Source organism: Bos javanicus, chromosome 25 (genome assembly GCF_032452875.1).
Source record: "Bos javanicus breed banteng chromosome 25, ARS-OSU_banteng_1.0, whole genome shotgun sequence".
Classification (NCBI taxonomy): Eukaryota; Metazoa; Chordata; class Mammalia; order Artiodactyla; family Bovidae; genus Bos; species Bos javanicus.
In genome coordinates this window covers 33,769,918-33,792,733 of record NC_083892.1, presented here as the reverse complement: position 1 = coordinate 33,792,733, position 22,816 = coordinate 33,769,918, and the positions used below count along the sequence as shown (strand labels likewise).

Sequence of the window (22,816 nt, the reverse complement as noted above, 5' to 3'; positions counted from 1 at the left end):
GTCTTTTCCAGTGAGTCAACTCTTCGCATGAGGTAGCCTAAGTACTGGAGTTTCAGCTTTAGCATCATTCCTTCCAAAGAAATCCCAGGGCTGATCTCCTTCAGAATGGACTGGTTGGATCTCCTTGCAGTCCAAGGGACTCTAAAGAGTCTTCTCCAACACCACAGTTGAAAAGCATCAATTCTTCGGCACTCAGCCTTCTTCACACTCCAACTCTCACATCCATACATGACTACTGGAAAAACCATAGCCTTGACTAGACGAACCTTTGTTGGCAAAGTAATGTCTCTGCTTTTCATAACTTTCCTTCCAAAGAGTAAACGTCTTTTAATTTCATGGCTGCAGTCACCATCTGCAGTGATTTTGGAGCCCAAAAAATAAAGTCTGACACTGTTTCCACTGTTTCCCCATCTATTTCCCATGAAGTGACGGGACTGGATGCCATGATCTTCATTTTCTGAATGTTGAGCTTTAAGTCAAATTTTTCACTCTCCACTTTCACTTTCATCAAGAGGCTTTTTAGTTCCTCTTCACTTTCTGCCATAAGAGTGGTGTCATCTGCATATCTGAGGTTATTGATATTTCTCCCGGCAATCTTGATTCCAGCTTGTGTTTCTTCTAGTCCAGCGTTTCTCATGATGTACTCTGCATAGAAGTTAAATAAGCAGGGTGACAATACACAGCCTTGACGTACTCCTTTTCCTATTTGGAACCAGTCTTTTGTTCCATGTCCAGTTCTAACTGTTGCTTCCTGACCTGCATACAGATTTCTCAAGAGGCAGGTCAGGTGGTCTGGTATTCCCATCTCTTTCAGAATTTTCCACGGTTTACTGTGATCCACACAGTCAAAGGCTTTGGCATAGTCAATAAAGCAGAAATAGATGTTTTTCTGGAACTCTCTTGCTTTTTCCATGATCCAGCAGATGTTGGCAATTTGATCTCTGGTTCCTCTGCCTTTTCTAAAACCAGCTTGAACATCTGGAAGTTCACGTATTGCTGAAGCCTGGCTTGGAGAATTTTGAGCATTACTTTACTAGCGCGTGAGATGAGTGCAATTGTGCGGTAGTTGGAGCATTCTTCAGTGTGTCTGCCCTCTGATACCCTCTTGCAACACCTATTGTCTTACTTGGGTTTCTCTTACCTTGGGCATGGGGTATCTCTTCACGGCTGCTCCAGCAAAGCGCAGCTGTTGCTCCTTACCCTGGACGAGGGGTATCTCCTCACTGCCTCCCTTCCTGACCTTTAACGTGGGATAGCTCCTCTAGGCTCTCCTGCGCCTACGCAGCCACCGCTCCTTGGACATGGGGTAGCTCCTCCCGGCTGCCGCCCCTGGCGTTGGGCGTGGGGTAGCTCCTTTTGGCCGTTCCTGCACCGTAGCAGCCTGGCACTCTTGGCCGCTGCCCCTGACCTCGTCCTCTTGGCCCCCGCCCTTCGGGCATGGGGTCCTCTCGGCTTCTGCCCCTGACCTTGGATATGGGGTAGCTCCTCTCGGCCGCACTTTAGTGCGCCAGTCACAGCCAAAAACTAGTCAATCTAATCACACTAGGACCACAGCCTTGTCTAACTCAATGAAACTAAGCCATGCCTGTGGGGCAACCCAAGACAGACGGGTCATGGTGGAGAGGTCTGACAGAATGTGGTCCACTGGAGAAGGGAATGGCAAACCACTTCAGTATTCTTGCCTTGAGAACCCCATGAACAGTATGAAAAGGCAAAATGATAGGATACTGAAAGAGGAACTCCCCAGGTCAGTAGGTGCCCAATATACTACTGGAGATCAGTGGAGAAATAACTCCAGAAAGAATGAAGGGATGGAGCCAAAGCAAAAACAATACCCAGCTGTGGATGTGACTGGTGATAGAAGCAAGGTCCGATGCTGTAAAGAGCAATATTGCATAGGAACCTGGAATGTCCGGTCCATGAATCAAGGCAAATTGGAAGTGGTCAAACAAGAGATGGCAAGAGTGAATGTCGACATTCTAGGAATCACCGAAGTCAAATGGACTGGAATGGGTGAATTTAACTCAGATGACCATTATATCTACTACTGCGGGCAGGAATCCCTCAGAAGAAACGGACTGTAGCCATCGTGGTCAACAAAAGAGTCTGAAATGCAGTACTTGGATGCAATCTCAAAAACGACAGAATGATCTCTGTTTGTTGCCAAGGCAAACCATTCAATATCACAGTAATCCAAGTCTATGCCCCAACCAGTAGCACTGAAGAAGCTGAAGTTGAATGGTTCTATGAAGACCTACAAGACCTTTTAGAACTAACACCCAAAAAAGACGTCCTTTTCATTATAGGGGACTGGAATGCAAAAGTAGGAAGTCAAGAAACACCTGGAGTAACAGGCAAATTTGGCCTTGGAATACGGAATGAAGCAGGGCAAAGACTAATAGAGTTTTGCCAAGAAAATGCACTGGTCATAGAAAATACCCTCTTCCAACAACACAAGAGAAGACTACACATGGACATCACCAGATGGTCAACACTGAAATCAGATTGATTATATTCTTTGCAGCCAAAGATGGAGAAGCTCTATACAGTCAACAAAAACAAGACCAGGAGCTGACTGTGGCTCAGATCATGAACTCCTTATTACCAAATTCAGACTTAAATTGAAGAAAGTAGGGAAAACCACTAGACCATTCAGGTATGACCTAAATCAAATCCCTTATGATTATACAGTGGAAGTGAGAAATAGATTTAAAGCCTAGATCTGATAGATAGAGTGCCTGATGAACTATGGAATGAGGTTCGTGACATTGTACAAGAGACAGGGATCAAGACCATCCCCATGGAAAAGAAATGCGAAAAAGCAAAATGGCTGTCTGGGGAGGCCTTACAAATAGCTGTGAAAAGAGAAGCGAAAAGCAAAGGAGAAAAGGAAAGATATAAGCATCTGAATGCAGAGTTCCAAAGAATAGCAAGAAGAGATAAGAAAGCCTTCTTCAGCTATCAATGCAAAGAACTAGAGGAAAACAACAGAATGGGAAAGACTAGAGATCTCTTCAAGAAAATTAGAGATACCAAGGGAACATTTCACACAAAGATGGGCTCGATAAAGGACAGAAATGGTATGGACCTAACAGAAGCAGAAGATATTAAGAAGAGGTGGCAAGAATACACCGAAGAACTGTACAAAAAAGATCTTCACATCCCAGATAATCATGATGGTGTGATCACTGACCTAGAGCCAGACATCCTGGAATGTGAAGTCAAGTGGGCCTTAGAAAGCATCACTATGAACAAAGCTAGTGGAGGTGATGGACTTCCAGTGGAGCTATTTCAAATCCTGAAAGATGATGCTGTGAAAGTGCTGCACTCAATATGCCAGCAAATTTGGAAAACTCAGCAGTGGCCACAAGACTAGAAAAGGTCAGTTTTCATTCTGATCCCAAAGAAAGGCAATGCCAAAGAATGCTCAAACTACCACACAGTTGCACTCATCTCACACGCTAGTAAAGTAATGCTCAAAATTCTCCAAGCCAGGCTTCAGCAATATGTGAACTTGAACTTCCTGATGTTCAAGCTGGTTTTAGAAAAGGCAGAGGAACCAGAGATCAAATTGCCAACATCCGCTGGATCATGGAAAAAGCAAGAGAGTTCCAGAAAAACATCTATTTCTGCTTTATTGACTATGCCAAAGCCTTTGACTGTGTGGATCACAATAAACCGTGGAAAATTCTGAAAGAGATGGGAATACCAGACCACCTGACCTGCCTCTTGAGAAATCTGTATGCAGGTCAGGAAGCAACAGTTAGAACTGGACATGGAACAACAGACTGGTTCCAAATAGGAAAAGGAATACGTCAAGGCTGTATATTGTCACCCTGCTTATTTAACTTCTATGCAGAGTACATCATGAGAAACGCTGGACTAGAAGAAACACAAGCTGGAATCAAGATTGCCGGGAGAAATATCAATAACCTCAGATATGCAGATGACACCACTCTTATGGCAGAAAGTGAAGAGGAACTAAAAAGCCTCTTGATGAAAGTGAAAGTGGAGAGTGAAAAATTTGGCTTAAAGCTCAACATTCAGAAAACGAAGATCATGGATGGCATCCAGTCCCATCACTTCATGGGAAATAGGGAAACAGTGTCAGACTTTATTTTTTGGGTCTCCAAAATCACTGCAGATGGTGACTGCGGCCATGAAATTAAAAGACACTCCTTGTAAGGCAAGTTATGTCCAACGTAGATAGCATATTCAGAAGTATATGTTGGCAAAGTAATGTTGGCAAAGTAATGTTGGCAAAGTATATGTTGGCAAATTACTTTGCCAACAAAGGTCCGTCTAGTCAAGGCTATGGTTTTTCCAGTAGTCATGTATGGATGTGAGAATTGGAGTGTGAAGAAGGCTGAGTGCTGAAGAATTGATGCTTTTGAACTGTGGTGTTGGAGAAGACTCTTGAGAGTCCCTTGGACTGCAAGGAGATCCAACCAGTCCATTCTGAAGGAGATCAGCCCTGGGATTTCTTTGGAAGGAATGATGCTAAAGCTGAAACTCCAGTACTTTGGCCTCCTCATGCGAAGAGTTGACTCATTGGAAAAGACTCTGATGCCTGGAGGGATTGGGGGCAGGAAGAGAAGGGGACGACAGAGGATGAGATAGCTGGATGGCATCACTGACTCGGTGGATGTGAGTCTGAGTGAACTCCGGGATTTGGTGATGGACAGGGAGGCCTGGTGTGCTGCGATTCATAGGGTTGCAAAGAATCGGACACGATTGAGCAACTCAACTGAACTGAACTTTAGCATTCTTTGGCATTGCCTTTCTTTCGGATTGGAATGAAAACTGACCTTTTCCAGTCTTGTGGCCACTGCTGAGTTTTCCAAATTTGCTGGCATATTGAGTGCAGCACTTTCACAGCATCATCTTTCAGGATTTGAAATAGCTCCACTGGAATTCCATCACCTCCACTAGCTTTGTTCGTAGTGATGCTTTCTAAGACCCACTTGACTTCACATTCCAGGATGTCTGGCTCTAGGTCAGTGATCACACCATTGTAATTATCTTGGTCGTGAAGATCATTTTTGTGCAGTTCTTCTGTGTATTCCTGCCACCTCTTCTTAATATCTTCTGCTTCTGTTAGGTCCATACCATTTCTGTCCTTTATCGAGCCCATCTTTGCATGAAATGTTCCCTTGGTATCTCTAATTTTCTTGAAGAGATCTCTAGTCTTCCCCATTCTGTTGTTTTCCTCTATTTCTTTGCATTGGTCACTGAGGAAGGCTTTCTTGTCTCTTCTTGCTATTCTTTACCCAGTCCTCCACAAACACTAATCTACTTTCTTAGGCCACCAAACTTAACACAGTTAAATTGATCACAAATCCTAAGGATGATGGGAAATTTGGTAGGTAATTGCCCCAATTTATGGGGCTTCCCTGTTGGCTCAGATGGTAAAGAATCAGCCTGCAATGCAGGATACCCATGGATTGAGGAGGCTGATTGGCTTTGGTCCATGGACTCCCAGAGAGTTGGACACAACACTTTAATTAATTTTGTCCCCATTTATAAATGTGTACTGCAGAAACGCAAACTTATTTTATTACAGCTTCAGGTCTGATCCGCAGTTTATTAGACTTTTAGCCTGTTCAATCGAGAATTTACTAGTACTGCGTGTGTGCTCAGTCGTGTCCGACTCTATGAGACCCCATGGACTGTAGCCTGCCAGACTCCTCTGTCCATGGGTTTTCCAGTCAAGAATACTGGAGTGGGTTGCCATTTCCTCCTCCAGGGAATCTTCCTGACCCAGGGATAGAACCCTTGTCTCTTGCATTGCAGGCGGATTCTTTACCAATGAGCCGTCAGGGAAGCCCTTTTATTGGTACTATCCTATGCTATGCTAAGTCACTTCAGTCGTGTCCTACTCTGTGTGACCCCATAGACGGCAGCCACCAGGCTCCCCCGTCCCTGAGATTCTCCAGGCAAGAACACTGGAGTGGGTTGCCATTTCCTTCTCCAATGCATGAAAGTGAAAAGTGAAAGCGAAGTCGCTCAGTCGTGTCCGACTCCTAGCGACCCCATGGACTGCAGCCCACCAGGCTTCTCCATCCATGGGACTCTCCAGGCAAGAGTACTGGAGTGGGGTGCCATTGCCTTCTCCTTATTGGTACTAGATCCACCTTTAAGGAGGATGGTTAATGTTGGCCTTGCTTCTTTTTATTGCTGTTAAAGTCAACTCCCTTTAGCAGTTTATACTTTGGCAGAAAACAGAGTAACTCAAAAAACTCTCAACCTCAGGTAGCACTTGTGAAGAGTGGCTGATAATCTCTTATAGGGTGTTTAACTTTCTAGGAAATAAACATTACGTGAGTAGTCGTTTTCCGGCGCTTTTATTCTTAACGTGATTCTTCCGAAAGGCTCATCTCTGGCTGGGTGCTGTGCGGACAGGCGGGAGACGTCCAGAATCAGAACTCGCTGTAGCGCCAGGCGGCGTTTTCTGAAACTGGTCGGGTCCAGCGCGTTGCCAAGCAGTAGCGTTTCCCGTCGCAGTCGCGCGTCCGCGTCGCGTGCGCAGTGACGTAGTCTGCGCGCGGCGACGCGGCGCGCGGCGCGGTGCACGCTGGGATATTTAAGTCTTCTCCGCGGCGCGGAGCCGCGATGTCTCCGGCGGCTGCGGCGGCTGGAGGAGGCAACCGACGGCGGCCGATAGCGAGTGTCAGGGAGGGCCGCGGCTGGGGCTGTGGCCGGCCGGCCGGGGCGGCGCTTCTCGGCCTGTCGCTGCTCGGCCTCGTGCTGTACCTGGTGCCGGCGGCGGCTGCCCTGGCCTGGCTGGCTGTGGGGGCTACTGCGGCCTGGTGGGGACTGAGCCGCGAGCCCCGAGGTTCGCGCGCGCTCTCCTCGCTCGTTTGGAACGCGCGGCGTCAGCGAACACTGCTCGCCTCGCCTCCTGCCAAATCGGCAGCAAACGGAAATCTCTTAGAGCCGCGGAGCCCGCTCGAAGGACCCGACCCCGCTGAACTGCTCCTCATGGGCAGTTACCTGGGCAAGCCCGGCCCCCCGCAGCCTGCCCCCGCCCCGGAGGCCAGGGACCTGCGGGAGAGGCCGGGCCGCCGCCCTCCCGTCCGCACCGCGTCGCCGGCTCCGTCGGCGCATCCCCAGCGTGTTCAAGTTCACCCTTCCCTTCCCACTTCTCTTCTCCGACCCTCCAGGAGGCCTTCCTACCGGTAAGATAACCCTGATCTTACCCACAGCCTCTCCTCTGTTGCCTGGCTTTGAGTTGAGGACTTGACTTTTAAATCCGATTTTCTTTTCCGTTAAGTCCAAAGTGGATTCTGTGTCGTTTTGTCCTCTTAGTCACCCTGATGCGTGTCTACTCACTCCTGTCCGCCTTTACCTTTGGAATGAGATGTAATGCCACAGTGGTTCCCTTCCTTTCAGTTCTTAAAACCATATGAATTTTCATGCAGTATAGATTTAGTAGAATACTTGATAAACAATTAACTATCCCTGTCTCTCGTGAAAATATATTTATTTTTCAAGTGTAGTTAAAAATGATTTGTTAGATCCATCCCCCCCCCTCCCCCCGCTTTAGATCACTAATTGAAATTCTGTGGTTTAGCCAAGATCAAAGAGGTGTTCCCAGGAAACATCTCTTTGATGAATAAAAGTTGATAAAGATGATCCAGAAGAATACAAAAATTTGATGAAAATACTAGTCATGAAAAGTACATTTAGTTGAGAAGATGAACATTTAGGTGTTTAAAATGTTTGACTTTGAGTATATATCACTGACATTGCATAAAAGATTGAAGCATCTTGAAAAGTTCCTCCCTGCGTCCCACACTTTTCTTCCATTGTAATTTACTTGTGTGGGCAAGGTTTTCAATTTCCCTCTCCAATTGTTGGAAGTCCTAGTAGGGACAGCTGTTACGCAGCTGTCACTTTCTGCCCTTAGATGAAACGAGGGAAAGTTGCCATGAACATACTGTGTGTTCTGTGTTGCCTAAAAAGTTTAAAGTGTCTGAAAAATATCTGAACCCACATGGTTCTTCAATCATTTAAATTTTCTGATGTTTCTTCAAGTTTCTTTGGTATCTCCCATTCTCCACAGGGACTGTGGGACTTTATCACATCGGTTTGTAGTAACACCTCGAAGGCGCTATCCAATCCAGCAGGCCCAGTATTCCTTGCTGGGGGTGCTTCCCACAGTATGCTGGAATGGTTGTCACAAGAAGACTGTGCTGTCTGCTCGTAATTCCAGAATGGTGTGCAGCCCCGTGACAGTGAGGATTGCGCCTCCGGATAGCAAGCTGGCTCGTTTTCCAGTGTGAGTGTTGTCAAACGTCTGTATTTCCTTTATTCTTTTCCGGTTATTTCTCTGACAAAGGAGAAAGAGAAATAGCTGCTTATTTGAATGAGAAATCCCAGATTCTAGTAATTGAACCATCTTTTGGTTTCGTTTGCCTTAGACTGTGTCTTTGATTGCCTAGGGTGATTTCTGTGAGTGTATAAAATTATACTTTTGTTTACTGGTTAGCTTCTGATGTCCAGTGACTGAACTCTGTGCTGTGTGGCTTGGTAATTAGAATACCTTGACGTTGGAATCGTGTCTTTCATTCCAGACCAGAACAGATGATCAACTCAACACTGTCTTCACCGTCGACCAGTGCCCCAGATCCGTGTGCGAAGGAGACTGTGCTGAATGCCCTCAAAGAGAGAAAGAAGAGGACAGTAGGGGAGGAAGACCAAATGTCTGCTGATGGCCAGGAAAATAAAAGAAGGTAACAGGACCAGCAGAGTAATTAACAGGCTTCTCCCATGGGCTTCCAGGTTTTGTTGAAATATAGGGTCACTCTCCAGAGATACACAAACCAGCTCCAGTTTGTGACCCTTAGTAGATTCCCTTCTTTGGTTTTCATAGAAGTGGTTGATAATAAGGTCTTAAATTAGTGCTGTTCATTTTCTGAGACACATGTTAGATAAATTTTGTAGTTTGCTTTTTCCGTAAGTACTAGAGATAAGCCGGCAACTATTAGCCAGGTTAACCTTGTACTTTTGATACAAACCAGTTAAACTTTATTTTTGAGAGCGCATGCTTGCAGTCTTCCCCTCAGAGTCTCCTGGTGTTTAATTATTTGGGTAACCACCAGTTTCACTGTTGTAATTGTGCTGAGGGGAATGCTTGGCAAACAGAAGTGAGGACTAGAGTATGGTAGATATGTCAGTAATGGGACTAAAACCACCTTCATTATTTGCTTTTCTGTATGGACGATGCAGTAAACAGTTTATTAAGGCTTTAACAGGCTTTGCAAGGAGTCAGTTAAGGATTCCAGTCGTTTTTTTAGTTCAGTGAATGGAGCACCCACTATATGTCAGAGCCTATTCCAGGTACAGTGGATAGAGCTTTGAACAAGATAGAGTCCTCATGGGTTTGAGAGAGACCAGAGAAAAAGGATAATAAAAATAAACAAGGTAATCATAGATTATAAACAAGTAGAGATAAACAGAGGGTAGTGAGAAGGGGGCTTCTTTATATACGGTGGTCAAAGAAGTGTTCTCTAAGGAGACAGCAGCCTCACACTAAAAAATCATTGGCTCCATTACCTAGAGAAGATTGTTCATATCCTACAGGGTAAAAATTGGTCAGCTTTGATACTTCAGATAACAAAATTGAGTAGGGAAATATTAATGCAAGTGTATTTATGTCATAGAAAGATCAGGTAATGATGACTAGAAATAAATATGATTGGCATGTGAGCAGTTTGACCTAAAGTCAACTAGCTAAGCAGGAGTGGCAGGGGGTGAGGAGGTGTGGAGGTGGGAGAAGAAATAACTTTATGGTTCATCTAGGTTTCTCATGTTCTCCAGGGGGTAATTTTTCTTGACCCTAGTGAGCCTATACTTGAGGATTCTATATTACCTTTCCCATGATAGGAATAAGTGATAACTATGTGCACCATGCAAAGCCCTTCTATGTGATAGGTCAAGTTTTTCTTTAACAGACTTGTCATATTAATCTGTAGAGCACCACAGGAGTGTGGGTTGACCCCTAAAATGTTGTTTTTGTTTTTAATTTGGGTATGGTAGGATGGTAAATTTGTGATTCTGATACTTCGGTGAGAAATTAGCAAATAATTGAAACAACTTAATAGTTCAAAAGGTCTTGAAATATTTTCATATTTTGCTTACTGCCCTAAATCTTAGGATAAATTTAACTTTTGGAATCTTTGTGGTTGAAGCATCCCTCTTTTTGTCTCGCAGGGAACCTGTGCTCCATAGAAATAGTATAAAGTCCCAAGAATATGGGAATATGATTTGGGGCCGGGGGAGAAGTAATTTCATTTAATTGAGAGTTTTTTGATTTGTCACAGACGCCATGATAGCAGTGGGAGCGGACATTCAGCGTTTGAGCCCCTTGTGGCCAATGGAGTCCCTGCTTCTTTTGTGCCTAAGTAAGTGAAAATCCGTGGATGAGAGGTACACTGTTTGGAAAAGGGGCTTTATCAGAATTAATTGTCCCGTTGACTTTCTTTGCTTTTGTATTGCTTTATTAATTCAGGTTCACATCTTTGAAATCAGAGAGGAACGTTTTGAGTAGCTTGCCACAATTATCTTCTAATTCCTTTTAATGTTTTTTCACTAATATGGACAAAATATGCTAAAGCTAAGAGGGTTTATAAATATATTTAATAACCAAGTGTATGAACAGATGCTCACAAGGTTGGTGCAATGGATAAAATGCGATGATATGAAATTGAAGATAAAATATTACATCTCTACATTTGAGTTTAAATACATTTGAGAAAGAATTGATCCGCTTAATCTGAGCTTGTAGTACAGTATGGCTGCCCAAAAAAGCTAATGTGCTCCTATCTATGCTGATGGAACAGAAACTGACATGAGGCTGGTTAGTGATAGTCCTGCTTCTCTTAACTTCTGCTTGGATTGTCAGTGGAGTGTATTTGGTTTGGTGTACTACACTGTAAGAGAGGATGTACACCAAAATCTTATGGGGTGGTGGACGAAGGTGTATAAATACTAGCCCAGAGATGAACAATCTCAAGGAGAATAAGGAAATTTGGATATTGGTGGCTCAGAGGGTTAAAGCGTCTACCTACAATGCGGGAGACTGGGTTCAATCCCTGGGTTGGGAAGATCTCCTGGAGAAGGAAATGGCACCCCACTCCAGTACTTTTGTCTGGAAAATCCCATGGACAGAGGAACCTGGTAGGCTGTAGTCCATGGGGTCGCAAAGAGTCAGACACGACTGAGCAACTTCACTTTCACTTTAACTTCACTCCAAAAAATGGAAGGACTGTCAGATCAAAAAAGAAAAACAACTTGCTCAGCACAACTCCAAGTAGTATCCATTGGCGAGTGTATCCAAGTTAGAGGGAAAAGCATTTTCATCCAGTATAAGAATAAACTGGTCTGTGGTTTGGTATCATAACAGAGATTGAATGGCTCTTCCATAGGAAAGAGGTATAGGGAATTTCTGTTTAGTTGAAAGTTTAGAAAAGATAGTTCATTCCTCTTAACTCTGATGTTTTTTTTTAAAAGTTTTATCCAGTTATAATTGGCGGATAATTTGCCTGTTTAAAGTATACAGTTTGATAAGTTGTGACATGCATACAGCTGTGAAACCATCACGACAGTCAAGATAATGAACATACTGTCACTTCCAAAAATTTTCCTGTGTCCCTTAGTAATACCTCCTTTCAGCTTGCCCTGATCTCCAGGTGTCCGCTGATTTGTTTTCTGTCATATAGATTAGTGTGCATCTTCTAGAATGTTAGGCAGTGGACTCACACTTTTGATTTTTAAAATACTTGACTTTCTTTTCCTGACTGTCAGATATATTTAGCCAAATTGTTAATAATAAAGAGCATTTTTTTTAACTGATTTTTTTTTTTTAAAGAAAGATTCTATGTCCATGGACAAAACCTTAAAAAAATGTCTTTAATAATGCATCCAGCTGTCTTCTCCCCTTCTTCTTAGGCCTGGGTCTCTGAAGAGAGGTCTTAATTCACAGAACTCAGATGATCACCTGAATAAGAGATCCCGCACCTCTTCTGTGAGCTCCTTGACAAGCAGCACGTGCACAGGCGGCATCCCCAGCTCCAGCCGCAACGCCATCGCCAGTTCCTACAGCTCCACGCGTGGTCTCTCTCAGGTACATTCACCCTGTGCTGTGGGAGACATGGGTTCCCAGCACTAATTAATCGATCAGCCAGTGTTCACTCCCACCTTCTACCATCAGATAGTGGTATTACCACTAACAGATACAAACACTCGAGTGATAACTACGGACCAGTGGAGCAGAATAGAAAGCTCCAAAAGTAGAGCAGTCATGTGTGGGAACTGGGTACAAGACAGAGCTGTTACTGCAGATAAATGGGCGAGAGGTGCATAACTCAGTGGATGATACTAATTTTATCAACAGGTAGATCAAGTAGTCCAGATTGCATTGGACCATAAAAGAAATTTATCCTCTGGGCGTTGAGAATTTGATGAAATTTTTTAAATGTTATCATTCTCTTTTTTAGAAAGAGAATGTAGTATATAGCTTAGGGAACAGAGCAAGCTTTGCTGCCACACAGATATCCAGATGTGGGTTCCAGTCTTGGCTCTGACAGTAGCTCTGGGGCTTTGGGCTAATCAGTATTTCTCATTTCTGAAGGATTATTGTAAAGACTGAAGGTAGTGTTTGAAAAGTACCCATTTCAGTGCCTGTTTAATAATCTATAGTAGCCAAGTAAAAATAAAGCTTATTGTGGAGGAAGATTTTCGAGGGGAGAAAAATTTTGAGTTAAGTTAATCCAGAAGGCTCTTAGAGTGATGTAAATGAAAGATGAAGGTCTCAGTTGTAGGGATGCTAAAAGGACAATAACAGCCTTTACCTTGAGCACTTTCTCTGGGCCAGCCCCTCTACTAACCAAGCACTTTACATACACTTCCTCATGTAATCATGACAGCAGGCGTATTAAGTATACACTCATTATCCCTATTTTAAAAATCTTCTTATGTCAGATTTCAAACGTACACAAAAAGAAAATGCCATGACAGACCTCCATGTAGCTTTACTAGTTAACAGCATTTTGTCAATCATGTTCCATCGACCTCTGCCCCCCATTTGTTTTGCTGTTAACGTTTTAAAGTAAATTGAGGACTTCCCTGGTAGTCCAGTGGTTAAGAATTTGCCTGCCAATGCAGGGGACATGGGTTCAGTCCCTGGTTTGGGAAGATTCCACATGCCGCAGGGCAACAAGTCCACACACCACAGCTAACGAGCCCTGCTCTGGAGCCCGGCAGCCACAGCTAGAGAAGTCACCACAAGGAGAAGCTTGTGCACTGCAGCAAGACGAGTCCTTCAGAGCAGCGAAGACCAGCACAGCAAAAATAAATGCACAGACATGAAGACAAGTTAAAATAAGCAAAAAACAACAAACTGCAAACATGTCATTTCAGCTATAGGTCCTTCAGTATATTTTTAGATTTTTTTTCACATTAATAAGTACAATACCGTTATTCCTCTTAAACGATTTATAATAGCTATTTAATATTAGCTAATATCACTTCACATTTAAATTGCACTTACAACCATAAACTGTCTTATTGCAGTTACACTGTTTGAATCAGGGACCAAAAACCAATTGATGACATTTGGTTCATATTTCTCTTAGGCTCTTTTACTCTATACTACTACTGTTACTATTTTTTTTTTTCATGCTTTTGAAAAAAGTAGATGGTTTTGTTCTGTAGGATTTCCCATATTTTGGATTAAGTTTGCATCATCATGGTGTCATTTTAACTTACACTCTATCCCCTGTTTTCCGAGGCTTAATTACATATAAGTTCAGTTAATTTGGCAGAATATTGCACAGGTGGTACTGTGTACTTCGATTTTTTTCTTTTTTTTGGTACTGTGTACTTTGGGTTAGGGTTTCCCAGGTGGCTCAGTGCTAAAGAATCTGCCTGTCAATGCAGGATACCCCAGAGACATGGGTTCAATCCCTGGGTCAGGAAGATCCTGGATCAGGAGGAGGAGATGGCAACCCACTCCAGTGTTCTTGCTTGGAAAATCCCAGGAAAAGAGGAACCTGGGGGGCTACAGTCCATGGGGGTCACAAAGAGTCAGAGATGACTGACTAACCACACACACACGTATTTTGGATTGCATCTTGTCAGGAATAGATGAAGTCTGGTGGTTTCCTTTTTGATGTTAGTATCAGTCTGTGGGTATTGCCACTCTAGTCTGTTTTAGAAGGTTTAGCAGGTTGCAAAATGGGGATTGTTCATTGTTCAATGGTTAGGACTCGGTGTTTTCACTGCTGGGGCCCCAGTTTGATCCCTGGTAGGGGAACTAAGATCTGGCAAGCCTTGTGGCATGGCCAAAGAAAGAACAAGAAAAACGGGCTTCTCATGCATTGCTGGTTGGGAGCATCACTTGGTACAGTTCCCTACAGGGCGGGGTGGCAGCGTTATCAACAGTAGAGATGCACATGCCCTTAGATCTGGCAGGTTTACTTTTAGGAATTAACCCTACACATACAGTCAGAGACATGCATGAGGATGTTGATTGTGCCATCGTTTTAATAGTAGAAGCTGGGAAGCAATGTAAGCATGTCTTTTTCAGGGACTGGTTGAATAACTTACCATATTTCTGTAAGTTGAAATACTATATAACTGTTAAAAAGAATAGGGCAGTTTTAATAGGTACTGCTGTAAATGGTCTCAAAGTATATTTTTTTAAAACGCATAGTGCAGCGCTGTGTATAGTGTCCTCTATTCATCCTGCGATTTCTTTCATCTTTTGATGTGTATAGAGTAATTTTGACAGGATATATTAGAAACTGGTAATAACTGTTGAAATAGGAAGGAAATTTTTACTGTGTACTTGTTGGAATTTATTTTATTTTTTGGCCATGGTGGGTCTTCGTTGTTTGTGGGCTTTCTCTAGTTGCAGCAAGCAGGGGCTGCTCTTCATCGCTTCTCATTGCAGTGGCTTCTCTTATGTGGAGCACAGGCACTAAGGTGCATAGGCTTTGGTAACTGCAACACATGGGCTCAGTAGTTGTGGTGCACAGGCTTAGTTGCTTCATAGCATGTGGGATCTTCATGGACCAGGGATCGAACCAGTGTCCCTTGCATTGCAAGGCATATTCTTAATCACTGGACCACCAGGGAAGTCCCCAGACTACCCTTGATATCAGGGAACTCCGCTTGGTGAGGAGACAGATGTATGGATAATTATCATATAATGATAAATACCACTAATGTTACAGAAGTCATAAATGTCGTGATAATGTATTTTTAAAAATAAAGTTAATGAAGTAAAACTGAAAATTTAATGAGACCAAAACTAAACTAGTTTACTAGGTTGTCTTCGTTGGAACAGTTTCTTAGTTGACTTTTATTGTTTCCATAGATAATATGGAGCAAACTTATACGTACATCTTAGCTCTAAACTGTTAAGTGATTGTGACATCCTTTTTTGTAACATAATGCCAAAAGTACATTCTTCCGTTCTACTTTTATTAGTTAGCATGCCATTAGTTCTTCATACTTTTTCTTAAGTTACTTAAAAGGAGATGTTATATGCAGTGATGAACAGAACTTTATCAAAGGTCGGATGATAAACTATCAACCAGGGTCAATCTTACTTGTATTTGACTTTTAGCTGTGGAAGAGGAGTGGTCCCAGTTCATCTCCATTCTCTAGCCCAGCCTCATCCCGCTCCCAGACACCAGAGAGGCCAGCAAAGAAAGTAAGGTAAGGTAATCAGGTCCATCTAGTCAAGGCTATGGGTTTTCCAGTAATCGTGTATGGATGTGAGAGTTGGACTGTAAAGAAAGCTGAGCACCGAAGAATTGATGCTTTTGAACTGTGGTGTTGGAGAAGACTCTTGGACTACAAGGACATCCAACCAGTCCATTCTAAAGGAGATCAGCCCTGGGATTTCTTTGGGAGGAATGATGCTAAAGCTGAAACTCCAGTACTTTGGCCACCTCATGCGAGGAGTTGACTCATTGGAAAAGACCCTGATGCTGGGAAAGGTTGAGGGCAGGAGGAGAAGGGGACGACAGAGGATGAGATGGTTGGATGGTTCACCAACTCAACAGACTTGAGTTTGGGTAAACAGGAGGTGGTGATGCACAGGGAGGCCTGGTGTGCTGCAGTCCATGAGGTCGCAAAGAGTCGGACACAACTGAGCGACTGAACTGAATCCATTATTATTTGCTGCATGGATTAATGAGAGGGGCAGGAAAGGAGGGACATTTACTTGGCTCTTGGGTTTTCCTCAGCTCTGATTTGGAGGACTGAAGAAATCAGCATGTAGAGGACAGTGAACTGCCCACCTGAGTCGCTCTCATCTCTTACCATTCTTCTGTTCCCAACTGTAGAGGCCTCTGGCTCTCTCCCCGACACTGTACTGTGAGTGATGGGGGTGCAGGAGTAGAGACCGTACGGAACAGAGCAGACAGAGTGGATGATGTCAGTGGGCAGCAGACTTCACATTCTGGACTCCAGCCACCCCTCTGGGTACCTGTGGTCAAATTTAGGGATCAGACGTGTGACTAGAACTTTTAGGAACTTGGTGGGCTGTAAGTAAGGTTTTGAAAAGTGTTGATGTGTGGTTGTTTTAAGACAAAGCTTTCTCCATGGCTTCCATAAACTGCCTCCATTCATTTCTATTGGGATTTTCTTTTGACTTCTATTTTTTTTTTGTCCTGGCCTACTGAGGTCCTAAATCATGGTAGTTCTAGACCAGTTGGTAGGCAAGCAGGTATAGGAAGTTATCCAGTACTTTCTGTCAGCAAATCTTTCTAAACTTAATTGTGCCTTTTTCTCCTACAGAGAAGAGGAGCTTTCTCATCATTCTAGTTCTTCAACTCCATTGGTAACAGACAAGGAGTCCCAGGGAGAAAAGAGTAAGTTGATGAGTGCAGTAGAGCGGCTATTGGTGGAAGTATTGAGCATTGCTTTGTCAAGGGCCTGGTGGATACAGAGAGAGATGTTTCTGTCTTTCAGAGGTTTATAGTCAGGTAAGGGAGAAAGGTGACTCAGAGAAATACAGTATAATATGTGATAACAGTAGGCTATGGATAAGTTTAGGGTGAGGTATCTGTGAGCAGTCCAGATGACTATTGTCCAGTAAGCAGTTTTCTGGGCTTCCCTGATGGCTCAGTGGTAAAGAATCCACCTGCTAATACAGGAGACACAGGTTTAATCCATGGGTAGGGAAGATGTCCTGGAGAAGGAAATGGCAACCTACACCAGTATTCTTGCCTGAAAAATCCCATGGACAGAAGACCCTGGCAGGCTACAGTCCATAGGGTTGCAAAGAGTTGGACATGACTGAACAACAGAAGTAGTTGTATACTTTGATTTGGAGCAATTCTCCCTTTATATCCTCTTGACTATTAGAAGTAGTCTAGCAAACACCATCCAAGAGCCCAAATCATGGAAAATAGAATCTTTCAGAGATACCCAGTGAGAATTCCATGTTAAAAACAGGAGATAGATAACCTGTCCATTTCTGGCAGAGAAGAAGATTAAGTCTTTCTTTAGTTGCAGATCCAACCACAGGGAAGAAGCAGAACTCATGGAATTCCCCGTCAACACCTGGCAGCTCCGGGCAGCGTAAACGGAAGGTTCAGCTGCTGCCCTCCAGGCGAGGAGACCAGCTGACCTTGGTATGGTCCTGTCCCTCTACTTCTGCCCACCCCAGCTTAGCTCTACCTTAGGAAGGCTAAATACAGGATTCTTACAGTTTCTCCTGATTAACAACTTCTCTTTCTCTTTGGTAGCCTCCACCTCCCCAGCTTGGTTATTCGATCACTGCTGAGGACTTGGACTTGGAAAAGAAAGCTTCGTTACAATGGTTTAACAAAGTCTTAGAGGATAAGACTGGTAAGGAATATAGATCAGTTTCCCACTCCAGAGAGGCTTTGTCTCCTTGGGTTTTATTTTGGTCTTTCTCATGTGGGAAATCCATTTGGGCCCTCAGTGGAATCTGGAGAATGGTGAGCATTGAAGGGAAACCTTTGTGAGTTGTACTGAGGCCCCAGACTTCCCGTGCTCCGTGATACGCAACTGGAAAGAGTTCCCAAACAGTGTCATCTTTTCTTTTGTCCCTAGACGCTGCCTCGACCTCTGTTACCGAGGCCCCACCTGCCGGTCAGTCTTCCTTCACTTTGACCCTGCCTGCCGCTGGGACTGCTTCATCCCCAACCACCCTCCAAGCCCCTAGCGCTAACCCACTTTTGGAGAGCTTGAAGAAGATGCAGAATTCCCCGGGGCTACCTTCCCTCCCTGGTGAGTGGGAGAGCTTACTTTGTTTTGTTTGTTTTTTGGTCACACCACACAGCTTGTAGGATCTTAATCCCCTGACCAGGCATCAAACCCAGACCGCTGCAGTGGAAGCGTGGAGTCCTAACTACTCTGGGCTGCCAGGGAGTTCCCAGGAGAGCTTGCTTTGGCGCGTGTGATGACGTCAGCCTTGGTTTAGGTAGAAGTGTAAGTGCCAGCACTTCCCTGGTGGTATATGGGTGGGAAGAGTCTACCTGCCAGTGCAGGGACTCAGATTTTTTTTTTTAATTAGTTATTTTAATTGGAGGCTAATTACTTTACGATATTGTGGTGGTTTTTGCCGTACGTTGACATGAATCAGCCACGGGTGTACATGGGACTGTACTCACATGTACAGGGACTCAGATTTGATCCCTGGTCCGGGAAGATGGCACACCCTGCAGGGCAGCTAAGCCCACGTGCTCAGGACCTGTGAGCCCCAGCTGCTGAACCTGGGTGCCTGGAGCCCCTGCTTCACAGCAAAAGAAGCCACCACAGTGAGAAGCCCACACACCACAACCAGGAGTAGCCCCCGCTCGCTGCCACTAGAGAAAGCCCAAACACAGCCAAGTAATTTAATAAAAAAATTTTTTAAAGAAGTAAAAGCACCATGCTCATCAATTCCTGGGAATTGTCCTAAAGGCTAACCCTGTTCTAGCTCCTCCAACCAGAGCTGGTGCAGGCCTAAGCGCTTTAGAAGTTGTCATCAGTTTTAGGGAAGGGCTGCAACACTCAGAGCTGAGGGAGGCAGCTTAGTTTTGGTCGCCAAGTGGCTCTTGACTTGAAACCCAGTCCCTCAGCTCCTCTGAGCCTTGTTTGTCATCATCTGTAAGATGAGAAAATAACGCTGACCTCGTGAGGTATCCCGGAAGTGTCAGTGATCACATGGTTAGGATGTCTTATCCCACGCTTAGACTACGGTCACAAGGTAACATTACTCTTCTCGAAGTTGCCAAGGTCTGTTGCTGTTCAGCCTTCCTGGCACTGCATATACACACACTCCTCTGCCGCACTGTATCGTATCGTAGAATGTGTCAGGTATCAGATGGCTCAGAGACCACCTCCTCATTCATGTTATATGCTCTCTACTTGGACCTGGCAGGTGAATACAGGCCAGTGCACCTTTGTTAGCTGTATAAGGTGTATCTAGATTATTAAGTGGACTTAAGTTCAGGTGATTGGAATTTTCTTCATTTCTGTACATGTAATCCCCAACAGGGCCCACTTTTTATCCTCTTCTGAAGTCTTTCTTATGATCTGTGAAGGGTGGAGATTACGAACACTGGCCTGTTTTCAGGAATGAACACTTTTAAGTCCTGTGACATGGATTTAGTCGTAATTGTTGACTGTTGAATCCCGAGCACTGTGCTGGGCTTTGAGCACCGTCACATCTGAAGTATTCCAGATTTGCTTTCTCCACTTTCTTTCCCACAGAACCTGCTGGAGTGACCACCACTGTGGCTGATTCGCCACACCATCACATCTGAAGTATTCCAGATTTGCTTTCTCCACTTTCTTTCCCACAGAGCCTGCTGGAGTGACCACCACTGTGGCCGATTCGCCACACTGTCACATCTGAAGTATTTCAAATTTGCTTTCTCCACTTTCTTTCTCCACAGAACCTGCTGGAGTGACCAGCACTGTGGCCGATTCGCCCCCGAAGACACCCAGTCCTCTGGCCTCTCTGAGCTCCTCACAGTCAGGAGCCCTTCCAGCCACCTCCTCCGACTCCAGATCCACCACTACTGTCTTGGGGCTGACCCCGGCTTCTTCCCCAGGACCCGTCACCGATGCCACCAAGTCCCCTCCGGCCCCTTCGGCTGAGACGTCCACCAAATCCCAGGCCCTGTCCACCCCGCCTCCCAGCCCCAAGCAGAGTATCCTGTTTGGAATGCTGAGCACCCCAGCTGCCAACCCTCCTGCTTCTGTAGCCCCTGCTGCGTCTTCAGCATCGCCCATGTTCAGGCCCATTTTTGTGGCCCCCCTGAAAAGCGAGAATGGGGACCCCTTGCCCTCTAGCCCTTCCACGGTCACGGCTGTGGCATCTTCCAGCTCGGCCCTCCCCACGACTGCCAGCAGCACAGCCCCCGCTTTCAAGCCAATCTTTAGCAGTGTGGGGCCACCCACATCTGTGCCCGGGCTAACTCCCTTCTTGAAGCAAACAGCTACTCTGGCCACTACCACGAGTGCCCCTCTCTTCACCGGCCAGGCCACTGCCACCTCCACAGTGACTTCCGTGACCACAGCCAGCACCTCCACAGACTCTGCTCCGAAGCCCTCGTTCAGCTTCGGTGTGAGCAGCGTGACCAGCACCCTCAGCAGCGTGACCAGCACCACTGCTTCCGCCTCCCAGCCCTTCCTCTTTGGGACTCCCCCGACTTCTGGTGCCAGCTTCACCCCAGCTGGGGGCTCCATATTCCAATTTGGCAAGCCTCCTGCCATGCCCACCTCCACATCAGTCACCACCTTTGGCCAGTCACTTCCCAGTGCCCCTCAGACAGCCCCCAGCAGCAGCAGCAGCAGCAGCACTGGCTTCGGTGGTTTTGGCAGCAGCCTCAGCACCTCCGCTCCAGCCACCACCGGCCAGCCCACGCTGACGTTCAGCAGCACCGCCACCCCAGCCTTCAACATTCCCTTTGCCTCGGGCGCCAAGCCCCCTCTCCCATCCTACCCAGGCGCCAACCCCCAGCCCACCTTCGGGGCCGCTGAGGGGCAGCCTCAGGGGGCTGCCAAGCCGGCTCTCGTGCCCAGCTTTGGCAGCTCTTTCACTTTTGGTAACTCTGCGGCCCCAGCCCCGACTGCGACCCCAGCGCCGACCCCAGCCCAGCCAGCGTTCGGCGGCGCCGCGCAGCCGGCGTTTGGCAGTCTGAAAGCCACACCCTCCGCCTTCGGCACCTCCGCCACCACCCGGCCGGCCTTTGGCAGCGCCACAGCTGTTTTCTCCTTTGGTGCGGCCACCACCTCTGGCTTTGGCGCTACCACCCAGACTACCAGCAGCGGGACCAGCGGCTCGGTGTTCGGCGGCACGACACCATCGCCCTTCATGTTTGGGGGACCAGCCACCCTGGCTGGGAGTGGGGCCTTTGGGATGAGTGTGGCCACCCCGGGCACCGGCGCTGCCTCTGGAGCGTTCGGCTTCGGGGCAGGACAGAGTGGGGCCACTGGCAGCACAGCACCTTTTGGGGGAGGCTTGAGTCAGAACAGCTTGGGCACGCCCAGCCAGACCACGTCCTTTGCCTTCAGTGTGACCAGCACGCCGGACAGCAAACCTGTGTTTGGAGGTATGATCACGAGTTGACTTGGCCCACTGGGCAGCGTCCACTCTTTGGAGCTTTATGTAGGGGTAGTAAGGAGATGGGCATTAAATGCATCAATACAGTATCAGTTTCTTGGTAAAATACGTGATTACTGAGTGCAGAGGAATGCCTTTCTGAGAAAGTAATGGACTTAATCTCCGAGACTGTGACGAGGAGGGTTTGGGGTGTGGGTGGAGGCGGGTGTGAGAGGGCCTCGCAGGACCTCCCAAGTAGTCGCTTCGGAGCTGGGGAGAGGGTGTAGCATCATAGGCAGCGTCACACGCTCACGATGTTGAGAGTGAGGCCCGTCAGCACTGCTGTTTTCCCAGCCATGTTCAGTTGTGACGTAGGCCTGAATTAAGTGGTAGCTGGTGAAGCCAACCTGTTGAATCTGAAGCAAGTACAGTGGGATGGGTGGTGGCCAGGTGTTCTGGGGAGGTGGGCGCAGAGTCAGTGCCCATGGGGGAGGTGGGGTCTGGAGCAATGGTGGTGATGAGGTGGGAGAGGGAGGGGAGGGAAAGCTTGAGTGGCAGAAATCTGCCTTCCACCCCCCCACCACCCCCCAGCCAGCCTCCCCCTACATGAGAAGGTGAGGCTGAAGGGACAGCAGGACTGGTTGGGGAGTCCCAGTGGGCCTCAGGGGACCCATAGGGCAGAGAGGGGAGGACAAGCGAACAAGGGGAGAGACAACGCATCTAGTCCTCAGGGGGCAGGTAATCGGGCTCAGGCTAAAGGCGGAGGGGCCCTGCTCCTTAGGTGGCCAGAAGCCAGCCCTGCCGTGGCACCGCTGGCAGCCAGCTGGGAGGCTCGCCCAGCGTAGCAGGTGTGAAGCTCGGTGCTGTCCTTCAGTGGGGGGACCCAGAGCCCAGATATCCTGCGGGAAGGCCCTGTCAGGAGCCGAACTCCCTCGAGGCTCCTCCCCCTCTGCTCCCCAGCCTGGTCCCTACAGCTCTCTCTCTCCATCCTAGGCACCTCCACGCCCACCTTCGGTCAGAACACCCCAGCCCCTGGGGTGGGAGCAGCTGGCAGCAGCCTCTCCTTTGGGGCGTCCTCAACACCTGCCCAAGGCTTTGTCGGAGTCGGACCTTTCGGTAAGTGGCCAGTGTGACCTTGTCTCCTCTCTGGAGAGGGGTGGGGCGGGCTGGCAGCATCCAGCTGTCTGAGGCCGATCCAGGAGTCCAGCGCCGCCCACGTTTGGAGTTGGGCAACTGACC

At 46.6% G+C, this 22,816-nt stretch overlaps 1 protein-coding gene across 2 annotated transcripts in view; it reads left to right on the top strand.

Annotated features, from left to right (window-relative positions):
* The window catches only part of POM121C (POM121 transmembrane nucleoporin C), a 43,979-nt gene that overhangs the window by 18,820 nt on the left and 2,343 nt on the right, over window positions 1–22,816 (top strand). The window contains exons 1-12 of one of the 2 annotated variants that reach the window (XM_061401927.1): window positions 6,560–7,178; window positions 8,066–8,281; window positions 8,577–8,735; window positions 10,326–10,406; window positions 11,953–12,127; window positions 15,635–15,726; window positions 16,813–16,886; window positions 17,527–17,651; window positions 17,766–17,868; window positions 18,097–18,273; window positions 19,926–21,587; window positions 22,571–22,693. In XM_061401927.1, coding sequence (XP_061257911.1) covers window positions 6,613–7,178; window positions 8,066–8,281; window positions 8,577–8,735; window positions 10,326–10,406; window positions 11,953–12,127; window positions 15,635–15,726; window positions 16,813–16,886; window positions 17,527–17,651; window positions 17,766–17,868; window positions 18,097–18,273; window positions 19,926–21,587; window positions 22,571–22,693 — 3,553 coding nt within the window. In that variant the 5' untranslated portion in view covers window positions 6,560–6,612. Of the gene's footprint in view, window positions 1–6,559; window positions 7,179–8,065; window positions 8,282–8,576; window positions 8,736–10,325; window positions 10,407–11,952; window positions 12,128–15,634; window positions 15,727–16,812; window positions 16,887–17,526; window positions 17,652–17,765; window positions 17,869–18,096; window positions 18,274–19,925; window positions 21,588–22,570; window positions 22,694–22,816 lie in introns of those variants that run through there. The other variant, XM_061401928.1, reaches the window with a different exon arrangement.